At 35.0% G+C, this 21,016-nt stretch overlaps 1 protein-coding gene across 15 annotated transcripts in view; it reads left to right on the forward strand.

The window, feature by feature from the left end:
* MYCBP2 (MYC binding protein 2) overlaps positions 1–21,016 on the forward strand; it is a 297,109-nt gene that overhangs the window by 124,807 nt on the left and 151,286 nt on the right. For all 15 annotated transcript variants that reach the window (XM_036249657.1, XM_036249659.1, XM_036249660.1 and 12 more), the window contains 8 exons: positions 6,072–6,189; positions 9,597–9,801; positions 10,406–10,559; positions 13,395–13,567; positions 14,995–15,120; positions 15,209–15,336; positions 18,573–18,664; positions 20,454–20,588. In XM_036249657.1, coding sequence (XP_036105550.1) covers positions 6,072–6,189; positions 9,597–9,801; positions 10,406–10,559; positions 13,395–13,567; positions 14,995–15,120; positions 15,209–15,336; positions 18,573–18,664; positions 20,454–20,588 — 1,131 coding nt within the window. The remainder of the gene's footprint in view (positions 1–6,071; positions 6,190–9,596; positions 9,802–10,405; positions 10,560–13,394; positions 13,568–14,994; positions 15,121–15,208; positions 15,337–18,572; positions 18,665–20,453; positions 20,589–21,016) is intronic.

Below are 21,016 nucleotides of genomic sequence, written 5' to 3' on the forward strand. Positions count from 1 at the left end.
TTCTTGTTTTTATACAGTGAATTATTTAATCATTACATAAAATCCGGGATTGCCACTTTATTCTGAAACCACTCTATTACTGTGCAGGGATGCAATTATGCCATTTACTTAATAAAAATCAGTGATTCTTAATCCTGGCTGCACACTGAATTTATTTGGGGAACTTCAAAAATACCATATGTGGATTCTACATATAAAATTTCTAAGAAGTGTGTATTAGGGGTGAGGGGTCATATTGGAGGCAGCAAGGGCAGTCCTAGATAAGATGGCAGCATCTCTCTTTTTAAAAACTCCAGATTCTAATGCTTATCCAGAATTGAAAACTACTGCCTACCTCTAGAAGATGGGGTCAGATTCATTTGCAATGCACACAAAATGGGGATGAAATGGAATGTCCTCAGTTACTTTGATGAATGTTCTTGCTAATGAGAAGAGATGATTGAGGCATAACTGAGTTGAACTTCTCACTAAAAAAACAAGAGCAATATGCATTTGACACTATTGTCAAGAGATTTGTAAAACTATCACAGTCTTAATGACAAATACTATGCTTGTAAAGAGAGCAAAAGGTCTTTGGTAAAATTACTTTATAAGATGTCATTGGATATGACATTTGGATATGACAGAATTATGAATGGCTTGCAAGGTTGATCAATTACTATCACAGGTGTTAGAGGCAACAGATATTTTGCTTCACGGTTGAATGGCCTCACTGATATATAGAGACTAAGTCAGGACTTGTAATTTGTGTGGAGGAGAATTTAGCAACTTTTGGTTCTGTTTCTTACTGAAGATTCATGACACAGAAGAAGAGGGTTTATTTTTATGACCATCATCATTATTATTGCTGCTGTTATTTAGCTGGATTATTTTGTGAGTCATGATATAAACTGGGAAAGGTGCATCGCAGTTAAACATAATGGTGCATCGATCACATGTACAGCAAGGAGGGCACTTCTTCACAGATCTGACTGTACTTGGATGTCATTCTACAGAAAATTGGCAGATACTTATATTTCCTGGTCATGACTGTGTGGATGGGAAATTGTGAAAATTATGACTATAATCAAATAACAGACCTCAGGTAACTGAAATATGGAGAATGAATAGCATAAACATAAGATCCTGCCACACAGGAATGTCTATTAAAAGGGAAGGTGCGCCCTGGCCAGTTTGGCTCAGCGGTTAGAGCGTCGGCCTGCGGTCCTGAGAGACCCGGGTTCGGTTCCCGCCAAGGGCACATCCTTCGGTTGCAGTTTGTCCCCGGCCCTGGTTGGTCGTGCGGGTGGCAGCCACTCGATGTGTCCCTTCACGTCGATGTTTCTCACTCTCTCTCCCTTCCTCTCTTTCCCTCCCACTCTATCTGTACAAAAAATGGAAAAATATCCTCAGGTGAGGATAAAAAAAAATAAAAAAAAGGGAAGGTGCTTATGTCAGCTTTTAAAATGAAGAGGTTGTGCAAAAACTTTACCGCATGATCCTGATTATACCATTGACCACTATTCTTTGATTTGCAGTGACTTGCTCAGGTGACAATATCAACAATCTGAGTATGTTCAATAGCTTAAATTTATCATTTTCATGAAATATGATAGCATTTGATGTTGAGAATTAAATATTAGGGATTGTTAAAAAGATTAAACTCTGGTGGGATTTTCTTTAACTGCCCAAAGTTGTTCTTTTTCAATATGTAAATATTGACTTCTGGTTCCATTGATTGAGTTGTAACTGTAAGGCTGAATATATGTGGTGTGTGGAGAGCTAAAATGCATAGCCCACTGAAATAATGCCCACACACTACCTGGTGGATTAAACAAAAATTATTCAAAATCATTTCTGCTCTAAGCATTCTAGTTAACCTGTTTATCTAGATTTATTGGGACTTGGAAGGGAGGAGTAAAGAGTGGGTTATTAATTCAGAAAGGAATTGACCCACTTATGTAGAGGAGCAATCCCATGAGGAACAAAGCTCCTATGGCATACATATTAACTACCACAAAGCAAAACATTTATAGATAGTTGAAATAAGTATAGGGTTGGTGGGTCTTTTTTTAAGTTTCTAGTAATCAAGTGCTTTTAACTGGAATTTATTGTATAGCACACATTGATAATGTGTGATTAATGTCAGATAAATATTGCAGTGTGCTTGATGATAAAAATAGAAAAATAGTATTTATATTCTTTTTATATAATGTGTTGACTCGCCAAAATGACTGGGTTCAATCTCTGGTTTGGGTCCTAAATTCTATCACTTGGTACCTATATGACCTTGGCCAAGTTACTTAACTTTTTTCCTATGTCTCAGTTTCTTTTTCTATTAAATGGGAGTAAGTATGTTTCCCTCAGAAGGTGGTTGTGAGAATTCAGGGAGATAATGAATGTTACTTAGCACAGGGCCTGGCCCATAGTTAGTGCTCAATAAATGTTAGCTGTTATTATTGCTGTTTTTTAAAGTGAATGCCAAAAAGGTAATGAGAGCTTTTGTACATTCACTCATGACATGTGTCTGCCAACCCACTTTTTTGCTTATTTTGTCCCGTATGCTCCCAAACTTCCGAATTCCAAATTCTTTTATCATTTTCAGTAAACTTAAACCTGGATGTTAGGAAATAGAGTATATAGTTAAGATGCTTTTATTCTCCTTTTTCCAATAGTATTATGCTAGTTTTTATAACATTTCTGAGTTTCATCTTTATCTTGCTATATTGTCCTCCTTCTGCATTAATATTCTATGCCATCATAGTGTCTGGAACAATTTAGATAAGGTTCAAATCTTTGCTTCATCTTTTACCAACTATATGACTGTAATTTACTAAGCCTTAATTTAATAAAAATTGTTGAGAAATTAATATAGTATATGTCAAGTGCCTGGTATGTACCCCCCTACACAGTTTTTCTCTTCTGTTTTTCCTGTGTTTCCATATAATTTAATAAATGACTCACTAGTATCATAAAAAGTATTCAAGACTTTGTAATAGAAAACGTGCCACCAACTCTTGGGAAGATCCTTTAAGCTCTTCAGATCTATCCATAGAATTATTTTATGTGGGAGTGCTTTGTAAACTATAGACAACTAAACAGTTATAGGAACTTCCCTTTATTTCTTTGTTTGAATTGAACTAGACATTTCTTTGAGGGCATTTCTTTACCATACAGCCTTTTGAAGGGATAATTGTTTATTTGCCAAAACTCCCCATTTCAGAGTTGAGAACCATTTTACCTTTCATTGCTGTTCTTAACCATATTACTCCATTCTCAAATAAAATAAAGTAATCACTAGTGTTCTTTTGAAGCATGGCCATTCTGCTCTACTTCCCTTTTATTACATACCTACCTTTCAGTCACTGCCTCTCATTAATTGAAAATTTGGCATCTGCCTTACAGTGTTTTCTCAGTCATGAGTCTCGTCACAGTCATGAATGACTTCAACGTCCATATGAATGGCCCATACTATATACTTATCTGACACCCTTATATCTAGTAAACTTTACTTCCACATTCATGGTGGTTATTCCCTGCGTCCAACTCTGAATTCTTAAGTTTACACAACCCATAATATGATGACAGTTTCTTCTGTTACTTAGCTTTACTTTACTTGGCAATTGTCATTAGCAGTCATGAATTTCCTGTAGTCCTTTGCTTTTTTACTCTTTCACCCTTTTCACTTTATTTCCTACCTGAGTTACAGATTCTTTATTCTCTTCACCTGTACTCTTACCAGTATCCTCAATTTTTCACCCTCTTGGTCTTGATGCTAAGGCATGGCAAAACTTTAAGCATGAATATGTCTGTCTGTATTTTCCATGTCTAACTTAGGCTTCTGGAAAAAAATAAATTACCACACATGTTCATATTGTTATATGGTTTCCAGATTCAACCAATTCCACTATAATGGGCAGTAATCCTCCTATTTTGTAGTTGTGAACTATTTGATTTAAGACCTTTGAGAATTTGATAAAAGATTTGTGGTCTCTTTTCAGAATAAGTAGACACAAGAATATATACATAAAAATTGACTTACAAATTTAGGAGGTTCACAAATCTCCTGAAGCTCATTTAAAGACTTCCCAGAAGCTTTTTGGATTGGGTTTAAAAACTTCTGATCTCAGTATTTTATTTGTTCCATTCACCATCTTGCCTTTTCTGTAATCTTCAAATTCTCTGCTTACCTATTTCCTTTTTCTTCTCAGCACATGATCTCTATTAGGACAAACATAAAAACTATTAGGTGGGAAATTCTTTAGCTCCCACCAACTCTCCAAATCTACCTGCATCTATACTACTGTTTTGCTCCTTTTTAATGTAACATGTTATGAAATCTATCTATACCTTTTCCTTAGGAATCAAGTTCTGGTTTTTGTCTCCTTTCTGACCTTTTTATGCTTTTTATTTTTCCTTATTCTTTTAAACTTTCTCAAATCTCCATCATTTTAAAGGACCAAAGCCTGTCCTTTGGCTTCATTTTCCTGTTAGCTGTTGGTTCTTCCCTTTTCTCTTTCCTGCTGAGATTTTTGAAGGGATTTTGCATAGTCTCTGACCCCACTGTTAACTTCTACAATGTTGTGCCTACTCCTACCAAAGAGACTTTCTTCTTGCTAAAAAATGAAGTGGTCAGTTATATTTCTCTCTAGAGCATCTGGCATGTAGATTATTTCCCCCTTCTTGAAACCTTCTCTTCCAATGACTCTCTTCATACCACATTTCCCAGAGTTTGTTCTTCTTTGGTATGTTCTAGATTTCTATGAGCTTTTCTTTCTCTGTCCATACCGAAAGTGTTAGAAGAGACTCGGAATGAAAACTAGGATTTCTTCTTTTCTCTCTTTAATCGTCATTCATTCTCATAGCTTAAGAATGTTATCATCATGTACCTTGTTGCATGAGCAAAAAGTCTTTCATGCTCTGTATCAATCATTTGCCAAATCTAGCCAGTTCTGTTTTTTACATAGCTGTCAAGTTAATTAATTGTTTTCAATCCACTCTGTTCCTAGTTTGTGCCTTCATCATAACTCACCCAGTTACTGTGAAATTTTTTTTAACTAGGTTTTGCGCTGCTTGTCTTGTCTCTTTCCATTCATTTTTTCATCACAGCCTGAAAAATTATTTAAAATATATTTTATGTAATTTTTTAAAAATTTAAAGTATCATAATAACATTGTCGCAAAATCAGAGCTTTGTGTGTGGACTGTTTTTCTAGTGATAATTATTCTAATTACAGGTAATGATTTCTAAAAATGGTTAATAAATGGTAAAGTGATATAAGAATGACACAAGGATGTTATTTATCATAATTGTTACCATCTATTAAGTATTAACTGTGTGCCAGACACTGATCCAAGCACTTGACAAATGTGAAATTCCTTATTGTACATAAGGAATGTACTGTTAGATACTGTTTATTATTATATTCGGTATTATAGCAGAGAAAAATGAAGTGACAAAAGGATGAGTAACTTGTTCAAAGTTATGGTCATGTTGGTATTATTTGTTGGAGCCAGGAGTCACACCCAGGTAGACGAGCTTGAGGTTAAGCTTTTAGCCATTGCTGCGGTGCCTCTCATGATGCTGTATTCTGAGTCAGTAACTATTGTGTTAAAATCTTAAATTATATTCCAGTGGAAAAAGTAGAAAAGAGGACATAAAATCAATTGTTTCTAATAGTTCCTGGATTGAATTCCTCTTAAATTATTACATGATTATTTCATCCAAAAAGTATTTATAGAGACCGCTAACATGTTATTTACTGTAAAAGATTAAAAAAAATGTTTTCTTCTACAACAAAGGTAGCACCAGTCTTTCAGAAAAATAAAAAAATTGTGTCTATAATTTGTGTAATAAATTCAGGAAATATTTTTAATAGTCTCTTTAAAGTCAGTGATTATGTCTTTTTCATCTGTGTATGCTGAGCACCTAGAATAGAGACAGGCATATAGTCCTTAAATACATCTTTACTGAACAATCTTATTAGTGCCTATATCTCTTCTCCTTATTGCATTGGTTGTTTATTGTTTTTTTATTTCAGTTGGATCTTGTAAGATATTGACTTAATTTTTTCTTTTTTTTTTTTAACCTAGGGGATGTCCCACTCTTGTTCAAGCATTGCCAGGCCCTAGCACACAAGTCACTGCAGGCAGCAACCATACGGCAGTACTTTTAATGGATGGACAGGTTTTCACATTTGGAAGTTTTTCTGTAAGGAATTTTTAAAACATTAATAATATTGCATATACCATTGCCTTACAATTTGTCTACATGAGCTATTTTTTCTGATTTCAGTGAAATTCTTATATTATGATTATTGTGTATGCATATTTTCTGTCTCTACTCAATACACACAAAACCTGAATGACATTACTTTGAAATAATTTGCTTCTCTAGTTTAGCATTAGGATTTATTGAATTTAACAGCTGTGTTAGAATTGGACTTGTTTATTCCAGGTCAATGTCCTCTAAGCTTTTAGTAGAGCTAATTCTGCCATTTGAAAACTTATTTCTCATCTAATTTATAAAGATTCATTTTTTTTTTAACATATATAATTCTATTTTAGAGCTTTTTAAAAGCTTAGTTTTCTTCTTAGATTTGTTTAAAATTATAGTTTTCTATTTCTTCTCTCTGTCTCTGTTTGCCTGTCTGCTTCATTCTCTTTCTCTTGACTCTAGTAGAGATCAAGGAAAAGCTGCATAGAACTTGGTAAAACTTCAGTCCTTGGGATGTAATTTGGAACTCTTGATTATTAACAGTTTTGAATGTGAACTTTAAAGTAACCTTTTATTTGGAAATTATTTTAAGCTTATAGAAAGGTTATTTAGTTCCTCTAGATATGTTCCTGAGAATTTCGAGCTGCTGCCTATGTGTTGGTGCTCATAGGGAGTGAGTGTATGAGCGAGTGACTTCACAGGCCAGCCCTTTAAGGGGAGCATCTGAGTCTCCCACAGCCCCTTGTCTTTCTTGGACAGAATCTCCACTGGTTTGACAACCAAATATTGTGGCTGGTCCCTGGGCTGGAGAGCCCAGTGTGGGGATAGGACCTCCAAAGCTGAGATATCCCTCCTGATTCTTAATCGCCACACTGTGGGTGTGGGACCTACCTGCCCAGTGCACATCTCCACCCCTCCTGCCAGTCTAGATGTGGTTTCTTCTTTTAACCTTTAGTTATAGGAATTCTGTTCAGCTAGTCTTCAGGTGGTTCTCATAGTTGTTCTATTATTTAATTGTAATTTTGATGTGGTCATGGGAGAAGGCTAGCTCAGAGTTTACCTACTCCGCCATTTTGACCAGAAGTCTAAAGATCTCTTACTCTTTTTTTACGTCTACATAATACTCCACTGTGAATATATACTGTAGTTTATTCAGTCAATTTTTTTATGCTTGGATATTTAAGTACTTTCCAATATTTTGCAGTAATAGCAATGAATATTGTTAGAGATGTATATTTGAGAAAAATTTCTAGAAGTAAGATTACTGGGTCAAAGGTTATACCGTATAGTTTTGTGAGATATTATCAGTTCCCCTCTATTTGCCTTCTTGTCAGCAGTGTATGAGGGTGCCTATTTCTCCACAGTCCTGTCAACAAAATGTGTTGTCATACCTTTTAATTTGCATCAATCAGATGGTTGGAGAAATGGCCTTGAGTACTTTGAAGCCTTTTTCCTATACCTAGTGCTGTGAACCTTCAAGTCCTTACCCATATTTAGTTTTTTTACATCAAGGGTTGGATTTTCCTTTTTGTGGGGATGCTTTTGCCAGTGCCTTTTCTAAGTCCTCCATACTTCTCTGCTCTCCTTCTTAACCTCCCCTCTTGTGCTCTCCACCCCCTCAGGCTTGTAGTAGTGGTGCAATTTTGTTTTTTATCTCTGGTTACAGATAACTTCAAAGGTCATGAGAGCTGCTTTTTACTAAACTGCTGAAGGCTGATTCATGTGTGATTTTATTTGCTCTTTGTGTTGGTTTTAGGATGGAAGTAAGTGGTAATATTTGAAATCAGACAGTCATTATTGTCCTGTAACCTCAAACATCCTAGTTATGAATTTAACCATATTCTGAATTCCTATGATGCTGTCATATTTTTGGTCTGCTTTTCTTCATATTAGTTGGTTGATAATAAAGGAATAGATGTTTATTTCAATGCTCAATGAAAAAAAAATTAATTTATTTTTTCTCCCAAAGCATAATATGTCCCTGAATATGATGTACTTTGCTCACTGTTTACATTTTTATGCTCATTTTTTTCTTTGTCAAAAAATAAGGATAGTCATTGAAAGTGAACATTGAATTTTTTCTTCTTTAATCATGTGCTTGAATATTTTTGTCTTCACGTGTTTACCACTTGACCTTCCCCTGGTTCATCCCAGGGATTGAACCTCAGGTGCTTTTATAGTCAGTTTGTGGCTGTGTTTTCTTTCTGTGTTGTTGAAAGAGTAATAGAACACACTAGAAACCTGGTAGTTGGGTGAGAACTTAACTAAGCTATTGGCTGTGTTCCAGGCTGTCCTGTTTATTTTTATTTTTTTTCTATAGTTTCTCATTTCCGTCAGTTGTAGATAACCCTGGGTACTATCATGCCAGCATTTTCTGCCCTCCAGAGGATTTTTGGAAGAGGAATGCTATGGGGAGAGAGAAAGCTCCTCTTCCAGGGGTGGATAAATATTCATTCATCCATCTACATTCTTTTACAGCTAGTACCTTAGTAGTGAGAACTTCCTATTACTTTTCCAATTAAACTCTTATGTAACCAGGTACCTATAGACAGCCATAAGTGAGTTAGCAGTTATTTGCTTAAGACATCATACTTCACTGTTGATTCTGTTGTTTGTTTTGAAACATAAATGAAATAACTTGATCATGTGAAAAAGTGTACTTTTTCTACTTGTATTCACAGTTGCAGCATTTATTATTTTGGTCTTTTACCAAAATGTTTCTAGACTGTGTGAATTCAATAGACTTTCTATGATATTGTTAACTGAAAACATGAAAGTGATTATTATTTTTTTAATCCTCACCCAAGGACATTTTTCCATTTTTTGTTCAGATAGAGTGGGAAGGAAAGAGAGAGAGAGAGAGAAACATTGACGTGAAAGGGACACAAGTGGTTGCCACCCGCATGACCCAACCAGGGCCGGGGACAAACTGCAACCGAGGTACGTGCCCTTAGCGGGAACTGAACCCGGGTTTCTCCAGACCGCAGGCCGATGCTCCAACCGCTGAGCCAAACTGGCCAGGGCGAAAGTGATTTTTTTAAATGAACAATTTGTAATACTAATTTTTAAATATTGTATATTTATGTACTTTTCATTTAAATGTAGCTGAAGACAGTCATAGTATTTCAGGGAGATTTCTTACATGGAAAAATATTTCAGCTTTGTTATTTTTTTTAATAATTCACTTTGTGATTTATTTTGGGGAGAATTCCTAGGAATATTGAAAATTATTTTATTCCTTTATATATTTATGGTACAAATTTTATATGAATTTAATTTATTTAAAAAGCTAACAATTGATGAATAATAGTATCTCAAAGACCTGTTTTTTTGTCTACTGCCTCACTTTATAAAAAATTATAGATTATTTATTCAGTAATATTGTTCATTTAATCTTTTAGAAAGGACAGCTGGGCAGACCAATTCTGGATGTGCCATATTGGAATGCAAAACCAGCTCCCATGCCTAACATTGGATCAAAATATGGAAGAAAAGCTACCTGGATAGGTGCAAGTGGGGACCAGACTTTCTTGCGAATTGATGAAGCACTTATTAATTCTCATGTGCTTGCTACATCAGAAATTTTTGCCAGTAAACACATAATAGGTAATACCCAAAACAAATAGGCATCCCACCAAAAAATCCTTGTCTTGATTAATAGTAAATGGTTCATCTTTCCCTACTATGAGATATATAGTCTTGTAGCTTTTTGTTTTCTTTCTGTCTGAAGAAATTTAAAAGAAGCTTCTAAGTGTCCTCTTTTATATTTGTCGGTGTGATGGAAGTGTGGAATAATTGAGAGATCTGGAAACAAAGTACTTATAAGCTAGAGAGTGGTAGAAATATAAGATACATTGTAGTAGGGTAAAACCTAATTGAAAGGAGGAATTTTTCTGTTTTGGTTTATTAATAAATTATAGGAATAACTTTGTTTAAAAGGTTACATAAATCAAACTTATCAATCCATACTTGTGTCCATGATATCATTAGTTATATAATAGAGTGGTATAGTGTAGAAATTAACAGCATGTGTTCTAGATTTAGACAACCGGAAGTTTTACTCCTAATTCTGCTACTTAAAAGTTTTTAGTTATTTAACTTCTGTAAGTTTCAGTTTCTTCATCTGTAAAATGGAGATACTAATACCTTATAAGTTTGGGAAATAAAAAAGGTAATGCATCTTTAAAATATGTAAATATTTTTTCTCAAGGCTTAGTACCCGCTTCTATATCAGAACCTCCTCCATTTAAATGTCTTCTGATAAATAAAGTGGATGGGAGTTGTAAAACTTTCAATGACTCTGAACAAGAGGATCTGCAGGGATTTGGTGTGTGTCTTGATCCTGTGTATGATGTCATTTGGAGGTAAGTGTCTCTTTATAAAGTAGAGTAGTAACTGAATTTTGATCAAGTTGTGTTCTTGTACTATAAAATTTATATGTGGACAGATTTTTCACACATGAGAACTCTCCTGTTTGTTAGCTACACTTCTATCATAGTGATTCATAGAGAGCCTTACAGTATAGTGTAGTGAATAAGAGTAAGTATTGCCTGGCTGGTGTGGCTCAGTGGTTGAGGGTTGACCCATGCACCAAGATGTCACTGGTTCAATTCCAGTCAGGGCATATGCCCAGGTTGTGGGCCCAATCGATCCCCAGTGTAGGGCATGTAGGAGGCAGCCAGTCGATGTTCTCTCTCACCGATGTTTCTGTTTCTCTCCCTTTCCCTTCCTCTCTCTCTAAAATCAATAAAGAAAAAAAATTTTTTTTTTTTTTAAAAGAGCAAGTGTTCTGGGCCAGACTGCCTAGGTTTATGCCAGCTGCACGATTTGCTTTCTGTGTGCCTTTGGAGAAGTTACTTTGACTCTATGTTCCTCACTTTTCTCACTTATAAAATAATAGTACTACTTACCTCATACATTGTTATGAGGATTAGGGAACTTAGAGCAGAGGCACATAGTAAGTGCTATAGAAGTGTTTGCTGCTATCTTTATAATAAGCAGTTTTACTTCCAAGAGTTCTATTAAGTATTTTTAGTCTGTCAGCAAAGCTATCTGAATTGTATAGAATTCATTTTATTTTTTGATGCCATAAATTTCTCATTATTACCAACTATGTAGAAGTAATTATGCTGAAGAAACAGAGAATAAGATATGGGCTTGCCCTTCAGGAATGTACATAACAAAATTCCCATTATTGGTAGAGAAGTATCCAGGGTTATTAAACTCTAGAAATTATAAAAAATGCACAGGTAGATACAGGTTCACAAGAGACTCAAGAAATTATATTTTATTTGTTTACAATTTATTATTATGCTTTATATACAAAATGAGTAAAGGAAAGAGTTATCCTCAGCATTTTTATCTTTGAATGCTAATAGGAGGTATACCCAGCCATTACCAGAGTGGCTCATCAAAACACTATTTTTTTTCCCTCTTACATTGCTTATTTGGCTTGCCTTAGTAGGCAGAAATTCAGATGAGTTAAAAGGTTGAAATGGTATGAGTGAGGAGGGGGAAAGACTTTTTCATTGTCTTCCTTCTTCTTCCACTGCCTGCTTTCATTCTCTCAGCCCGCCAAAGTCTTAAGAGGCATGTTTTCTGTTAATCCTGAGGCCTGCATTCAGAGTGAAGGAATTATAGTGCTCCTGGGTTGCTAACTTATTTGGGCTTTTTGTTAGATGTCCTGAAGGCCAGAATTGAGTTGCGTAGTGCTTTTAGGTGTCCCTGGCAGCATTATACAGCAGTGTAAATTAGATAACAAGAGACTAGAGGTGAGACTTCTTGTAGTAATTCTTATGAAGTACTAAGAACCAAAATTAGAGTGGTCACAGTGGGATAGAATGGAAGGGATAGAGAGTTGAATGGTGTAAAGATAGAATTGTCTTTAATTATTTACTGATTAGAAGTCAATATACAAGAGATTTAGTTACCAAAAGAGTAAGCTTTGGTTTGAACCTGTATATAAATTGATTTTATATTTTCTATAATCCTTATATGTTTTATTTTTAAATGAGGTAAATTTGCATTAACAAAAAGTCAAAATTGGCAATATGCAATTTGTTTCTGGATACATTCACTAAATTAGAAATGCATTCTCTAAACTAGAGATTACAGTAGAACAAAGATTCCAACAGAATAACTAGAGCCAGAAGTGTGGTGTACAGTTAGTTGAACCTGCTTTTTCATATAGAGTGTCAGCAGTGGGACATATGATCTTGAATACCTTGTCAGGTCCTTGATCCGAAACAAGAGATTAAAAAATGAAGGACAATCTCCTCCTATGTTTTAGTAAACTAGCTGGAAGATGTTTTTCTTTCATCAGGATCAGAGTTTCATTTTATTATCCTAACTTCTGGCTGCTTTGTGTTTTTCAGTAGTGTACTTGCATTTTGTAGCTATCATAGGGAATTTTGGGTTCCTTACAGTTTGTTTGTTTTTTTTTTATCCTCACCCGAGGACATTTTTCCATTTTTTGTTCAGGTAGAGTGGGAGGGAGAGAGAGGAACAGAGAGAGAGAGAAACATCGATGTGAAAGGAACACATCGAGTGGCTGCCACCCGCACAACCGACCAGGGTCGGGGACAAACTGCAACCGAGGTACGCGCCCCCAGCGGGAACCGAACCCGGGTCTCTCAGGACCGCAGGCCGACGCTCTAACCGCTGAGCCAAACCGGCCAGGGCTCCTTACAGTTTTTATCACTGCTTTATTGTTTATTAGTAAGGTTGAACATCTGCATAATTCTATTTGTGCTTGCTTTTTGAAGACAGAATTCCATGTCTTTTGCCCACTTTTGGTATTGGATTGATGGTCTCTTACTGGCTTGCAGGAGCTCTTTTACACTGTGAATATTATTTTGCCTCATATGTATGTTTCACATATTTTCTTTCAACAGGTTCTTCATCTTAAAACTTTTAAAGTGGAATTTTTATTGTACACATGCTTCATACCTGTATGTACTTACCAGATTGTTAAATATACTGTTGCTCTATATTCATGAAATATTGTGATCTATCTATATTACTATTTTGTTTAAATTATTTTACTCATATGTGACATAAATTATGTTTAGTTCAAATATGGAAAATAATGAACTACTTTTTGTCCTGTTTAAGCTACCTGTGTTATTTTCTTTGTATCATCAATTATACTTTAGAAATGAAACTGTATTTTGAGGTGCTGTAATTCTCTTTCTTGAAAGATTTCGACCAAATACTAGAGAACTGTGGTGTTACAATGCGGTGGTTGCTGATGCTAGACTTCCTTCTGCAACAGACATGCAGTCCAGATGCAGTATTCTAAGCCCTGAACTTGCATTACCAACAGGATCAAGGGCTCTCACCACCCGATCTCATGCAGCTTTGCACATTCTAGGTAGGGTTGCTATTTGATGATCAGATAATTTTGGCAAATTTTCATTGATGTGTGCTGAGTATTTTTAAAGATAATTGAAATTTGTATACTATTTTGACATGTTTGTTAAACAATATGCTAGGTGCAAAATAAATTAAATCCTATTAATAGATTTATCCTACAGAAAATAATACATCAGACTTATACCAACACCATGATAGATTCACATATGCCCAAATATAAAGCAACCCTGAATATAATTTTCCTACTTTGTAGATTTGTAAAACCAAATTTTGCTTAACTTGAGTAAATAAACTTTAAAGGTCTATATTGGATATTCAAATGTATAATTATAATATTTAATTTATATACATTACTTAAAAATAAATTCTATGAAATACCATATGAATTTAATAGAACACAGTTTTATTTATACAACACAGTTTTCCATAGCTCATCAGCTTCACTTCTATTTAATTAATTTCAGATATAACATTCTCTCTCTCTGTCTCTGTGTGTGTGTGTGTATAGATATAGATATAGATATATAATATATATCTATATCTATCTATCTATCTATCTACCTATCTATCTATATACTGTTGCTGGAAATTTTATACTATTACACATAACTACTTATTCTATTGCTTTTAAAAATGGTCCTTAAAAAGATTCAATTATGGCCCTGGCCAATTTGGCTCAACGGTTGGAGCGTTGGCCTGTGGACCAAAGAGTCACTGGTTCTATTCCGGTCAAGGACACATATCTGGGTTGTGGTTCCATCCCCGGCCCTGGTCGGGGTCATGTAGGAAGTAGCCAGTCGATGTGTCCCTCTCATGTTGATGTTTCTCTTTCTCTCTCTCTCTGCCCCCCCCTTTCTCCCTCCCTCCCACTCTATCTGAAGATAAATGGAAAAATGTCCTCAGCTGAGGATTGAAAAAAAAGATTCAGTTATGTTTATGTAGAATTTTCAATTGTGGAATCATATTCCTAAACATAATTACGTAATCACAAATATAATTACTTGCTTCTTTTTTCACAAATTTCACCTGTTAACCATTGTGAACATTCAAAGTACCATCAGTTAAGGTTATCTCTGGCTAATGTGTCTTCCTCAAATAGTACTTTAAGGCTCAGACTAAAATAATTTATAGTTTCATAAAAGGAAGAAGCTTGTAAGGACTCGAAGATTAAACAGTTTCATCTTTTCCGAGATGCAGTTTTGGGCAGTATGTTGTCATACAGTCTATGTTTAAATATGATAATTACCTAGAGGAAAGTGTTTATTAGTTGTATTTGTCTATGAAATGTTGTTTAAGGCTTAGAATACATTTGTTGAGCACACTCATACTTTATTATTTTAATTTATACCCTATAGCATCTCATCTCATTGATATTATGGAAAATTGTAATTTAAGAGAATTGAATTCTTGCTTGTTTGTTTTTAGGTTGTCTTGATACTTTGGCAACTATGCAGGATTTAAAAATGGGTGTTGCAAGTACAGAGGAGGAGACTCAAGCAGTAATGAAAGTTTATTCCAAAGAAGATTATAGTGTAGTGAACAGGTTTGAAAGTATGTATATTTATGTTTAGGAAATACTGTCTTCTAGCTGAAATATGTGTAACTATTTTAAAACATAAATTATCTTTTTTTTTTCAAGGTCATGGAGGGGGCTGGGGTTACTCTGCTCATTCAGTAGAAGCTATACGTTTTAGTGCTGACACTGACATTTTACTTGGTGGTCTTGGTCTGTTTGGTGGTAGAGGAGAATATACTGCTAAAATTAAGGTAAGCAGTTCACTGACAGTGTTGCCCTTTTTGTTTGAAGATCTTGGTTTTAACTTGGTTTATTATTTTATATATTGCTTTTTTTAAAAAGGACTTGTAGAAACTGCTAAAATCTATAAGTATTAATACTTATACTAAAATCTTATCTATCATAATACTAAATAATTAATTCATTAAAAAGTTAAAAGTTAAGTAAGAAAGGAGCAGATGATTGGAGAAGATAATTTTTCAGTAATTTTAGACACAAAAAGACTTTAACAGGCAATTGCAGACCTTTGTGCAGAACCACTGGTCTATGAACAGCAGTACACTTTTTTTTGTTTTATTTTGTTTTGTTTTAGTTTTTCCCCCCTTTATTGATTTTAGAGAGAGAGGAAGGGAGAGAGAGAGAGAGATAGAAACAATGATGAGAGAGAACATCGATTGGCCACCTCCTGCATGCCCCCCACTGGAGATCTGGCCCACAACCCAGGCATGTGTCCTGATAGGGAATCGAACCTGCGACCTCTTGGTACATGGGTCGATGCTCAAACACTGAGCCACACTGGCTGGACAGCAGTACCATTTTATGTGCTTACATTCTTGTCTAAAAATGAAAGGAGGCACAACTGTTTTGATGCAGGGACATTTTGATAGATTTTAACATTTTAATTTTTAATCCTTACCCGAGGATATTTTTCCATTGCATTTTAGATAGAGTGGTGGAAGGGGGAATGGAGAGACAGACAGACAGCCATGTCGATTGGTTGACTCCTGCAACCAATCTGTGAAGTGCCCCTTCAAAGCCATTCTCACCTAAGGTTATTACAGTAGCCTTTCAGCTTGTATCCTGCTTGTGTCCTTGTTCCCTTCAGTCTATTCTCAGTAGAACAGTGATTCTTATAAAATTCCACCAGAGTATGCCACTTCTCTGGCCAGGTCCCTGCAGTGTCTTCCTGTATTAGAATAAAAGCCAAAGGTCTTACAAGAGCTTACAAAGCACCACCAGGACTGACTGCCATCACCACTCTTATCTTATATGGTACAAGTTGCTTCACTATAATCCAGACACATTGGCCTATTCTTGTTCCTCAGACATCCCAAGCATAGTCAAACCTCAGGACCTTTGCACTTGCTACTCCCACTGATTACAACTCTTTAATACCTTGGTATTTTACTTTCTTGTCACCTTCAGGTCTTGAATCCTATTTAAAACTATAAATTCTCTCTTATCATAAACTTAGTTGCAGTAGTACTCATTGTTGTTTGCATCCTTCACCCCTGTATGCCTAGTTCCTACAACTATATGTGTTCAAAAATAGTTTTTGAAAATAAGCAAGGGAGCTGGATTGGGGCAAATCATTAAGAAGTTCTATATCATGATGCAAAAAGAGAGATGAGAAACCACTGAAGAACTTCAAGGATGAATTCTGATCAGATTTTATTTTAAAACATTAAAAGCAGAAACCCTCAGCTTTGTGGAATATGGGATAGATTAGAGCAAGGAGAGAATGGAGATAAGACTAATTACTTGTTATTTAACTGTTCCAGCTAGTAACAGTGGATATGGGTGAACCAACAAGCTTTGGTACCAGGAATAGAATAGATATAGTGATGGTAGAGAGATATGGAAATGGGAGCATTCCAGGTCTTTTCTCTGAATAACTAGGTGAATAACAGTGCCATTAATCAGAACAGGAAAGGCACAAGGAAGGAGAGATGAGTCACTTCAGAATTAATAAAATTAGAGCTACTGGTTGGTGGAGGGTGGTGGGGATTAGACTGTGGAGAGTAAGATCTGAGCTGGAGATGGATTATTAGCATATAATTGAAATATCAAGATATGAAGCACAGTAATTATCCAGTAAATGTTAATGCCCCTTTTTCTTCATTCTGTGTGTTTCACCTGCCTTTCTTATAGTTAGCCTGCTATAGTTCTTCAGAGAAATAAGGAATTTTTCATATGTATAGTTCATTTTCTTTCTTAAAAAACCTCTTCTTCATAATTCTCTTATTTTAACTTAATCTCATAACCTTTTTTATTTGATAACTTCTCTTTTTTTCCTTTACCCAGACTCTTCTTTTTTTTTTTTTTTTTTTTTATCCTCACCGGAGGACACTTTTTCATTCTCTGTTCAGATAGAGCAGGAGGCAGAGAGAGAGAGAAACATTGATGTGAAAGGGACACATCGAGTGGCTACCACCCGCACGACCAACCAGGGCCGGGGACAAACTGCAACCGAGGTACACGCCCTTAGCGGGAACCGAACCCGGGTCTCTCCGGACCGCAGGCCGACGCTCTAACCGCTGAGCCAAACCGGCCAGGGCACAGACTCTTCTTTTTTTATAACCATTATTTTACACTCTTCATCTCTCCTTTTCCCATGGCATATTATTTGGAACTTTTCTTTTTAACCTATGTTTTTAAGGATTTTTATTTTCTGTTATTCCTCTCTCTCCATAGCTAACATTATCTAGCCATTTTTGCCAGGTATTTTTCTAAGTATTCCATAGTATTCCATTTAATTTTCACAATTATTATTGAAGTAGGCTGTGTTAGTATCCATCTCTATTTTATAGGTGAGGAAACTGGGTCCAGGGATCTCACAGCTAGTAAATGTTGAAGCAAGATTCAACCTCACTTAACCCTGGCCAATGTGGTTCAGGGGTTAGAGCATACTGAAGGGTCACAGGTTTGATTCCCAGTTCAACCCCCAACCGGTCAAGGGCGCCTGTGGGAAGCAACCAATCAGTGCGTCTCTCTCGCATCAGTGTTTCCTTTTCTCTCTCTCTTTCCCTTTCCCTTTCCCTCTCTACCTCTCTTACCCCCCCCCCCCTCCCAAACATCAGTGGAAAAAATATCCTTGGGAGAGGATTAACCAAAAAAATTTTTTTAAAAAATATTTTACCTCACTTAGGTAAATACTTTGCTTGATTTCTGTCCTTCAAATATATGAACATCTCTCCTTCAGAGGTTTATATTTGGTACAAAACTATTTGGAGCACTTGCTATAAATAGATGAATATAGAGAGAAGGAAATCTGATTAATGTAGACTGTAAGACATGGTTTGTGTTCTTGACTTAAATATATATGTTTGTACATTTTATTTCTTAACATTTGAAAAGCAGGTGCTCTGATTTTTTACATTTTGTAGTGTTCAGCATATATTGGACACATGCAAAATTATAAACATATTATTTAGCACATTTATATGACTGAAAAATTGAGCACAATATGTATTTCTCCTCTCCCCAGCTGTTTGAGCTGGGTCCTGATGGAGGAGATCATGAAACTGATGGAGACCTTCTTGCAGAGACTGATGTATTGGCTTATGACTGTGCTGCCAGGTAATGATTTCTTCATTATTCAGTGTAGTCCTTACAAATACTTAATGTGAAAAATTGATTATAAATGAATAAACATAATTTTAAAAGGAAGTTTTAAATATTATGTTGTGATCAAACATGATAAATTAAATTATATATTAGGTACTGTGTTGCTTTTAACAGTGCCACATTACGTGCTACAATTATTTATTACTTCAACTAGTCGTAGTGGGCCATAATTCAGATCAGCTGTATACTCTAACATCATGTCTATAGTATCTGCTTGATTATACAACACTGGAGGGTGGTGGCCAGCTTTACTGAAACCTCTTAGCAGGTTACCAGAATCAGCATGTTTATTTATGAAGATTCATAAAGTAAGAAGAGATTTAGATTTTATCAGTTCTCGCTGTGTTATTCTAAGAATTATCTTAGCATTGTGTTATGACAGGTTTAGTGACTTGAATCAGGGAATATTATGATGAGAAAAATAAGTAAATTGAGCTTAATAAAAATAATAACAACATAGTGTACTTCCAAATGAGAACTATGTTAAGAAAACCTTATGTGGTGTGCATAAGCATTTTGTTAATGAAAACCTATATTTTCCGAAAATGGTGTAAGGCATTGAGTTTGCATTTAAAAGATAAATACATTTGAGAAAAAAATAGTAAGCCTCAAGAAAAGTTTGACTACTTCTTGATTTTAGGCATTAACCAGTATCAGGAGGTACTTTTTCAGTAATTTCTTATGTTATATACAAATGAAGATTAGAGAAATTTCAGGACTGTTGATTAATTTTTAACAGAGCCTTAAGGTACCATTATCATTTGCCATTTATTTTTGTGCATGATTATGAGTCAAAAATATAATATGTGATTTTGTTAGACGATCCATCTTGATGTTTTTTATTTTCCTATTAACAAAGCCCAGAAATCAAAGGCTAGCATGAAAGGATTTACATAATTTTTTACAGAATCTTTTATAACTTTCTGCTTAGTACTCTTCTATATTTGTCTTAATGTTATAGCCTAACTAGACACCTTGCCATTTTCAGACCGTTTTTTACTTTCATATCTCTATAGATTGTTCATGACCTTCCTCTTCCTCTGTTCCAGCTGCAAGCAATACACATTTCTTCCACTCTGTTACCTAGAACATTGTAACTTACAAATATATTTATCAGATGCTTTATTCATATACATTCCTTTCTCCCTTCCTAATTCAGCAAACAGACACTGTTCAAAACACTTCATCTGAATTAATTCAGTCCTCAGAAGAAACTTATGAGCCAGACATTATTTTCATCCATTTCTAAATGAAGAAACTGAGTTACAGAGGAGATGTAGTAACTTGCCCAGGGTCATATAGCTAGCAAGTCACAAAGTAGGGCTTTGAAATCAGGCAATCTCACTCCAGAGATAGTTTCTTAACATGCTGCCACTCAACCACTTAATTGAATAAATTAACTTTAAAGCTAAAATTCAAAATTTTATTTTCTATCAAAACTGGCATATTTTTTTTAACAATTTAAAAAACTTTGGTCTTATTTTAATATGAAAATTTTGTGACATTTAAGCAAGTTTTAGAATTCAAGATGGATGGGGGAGAAATGCCATGCCATGACCATAACACAAGTAAATATTATTTGTGTTCTTGTCTTTACACTTTTAAATAAACAGTTTTAAGTTTTTGACAAGAATCTTATAATACAATAGATTTTATGTTTTATTTATAAAGAATTTTAAAAATAAATGTATGTAGCAGAAATGCAAAGGCATTGTCTTTGACTCATTAACTGTTCTCTTAGAGAAAAATACGCAATGATGTTTGATGAACCAGTTCTCCTGCAAGCTGGATGGTGGTATGTAGCCTGGGCTCGAGTGTCAGGACCCAGCAGTGACTGTGGATCTCATGGACAAGCTTCTATTACCACAGATGATGGGTAAGCAAAATGTTTGTGTTACTTAAGCAACTCTCATTTTTGGTAGTGGAATATTATTTAGAAATCTCAGAGGTTTTTTAGTAGGATAAAAATCTTAGTAAAGCTAGAGCATACCAAATTAAAGTCTAGACAGAAAAGGGAGATAATGGTAGTGTAATTCTTTGCTCTTGTCAGGTGGCATTTGTGTGTATTTCTGGGTATTACATTATATTACTAAATCAGAAATTATATAGAGGAAAGTGACAATGATAGTGAGGAATTCAGAAATCATAAAAAAAGAAATATGTACTTGTTATAAAATTTGATAGTGCTTATGAAAACAGTTTATTAATTGCAAAGCTTCAGCAGTATGAAATGGTATAGTGTTAATAAAATGTTGGGGGAATTTTACTGTTTAAATTTCATGTATAGAGTGCTTTTCAGTTTCA

This window comes from Molossus molossus, unplaced genomic scaffold (genome assembly GCF_014108415.1).
Source record: "Molossus molossus isolate mMolMol1 unplaced genomic scaffold, mMolMol1.p scaffold_m16_p_9, whole genome shotgun sequence".
Taxonomy (NCBI): domain Eukaryota; kingdom Metazoa; phylum Chordata; class Mammalia; order Chiroptera; family Molossidae; genus Molossus; species Molossus molossus.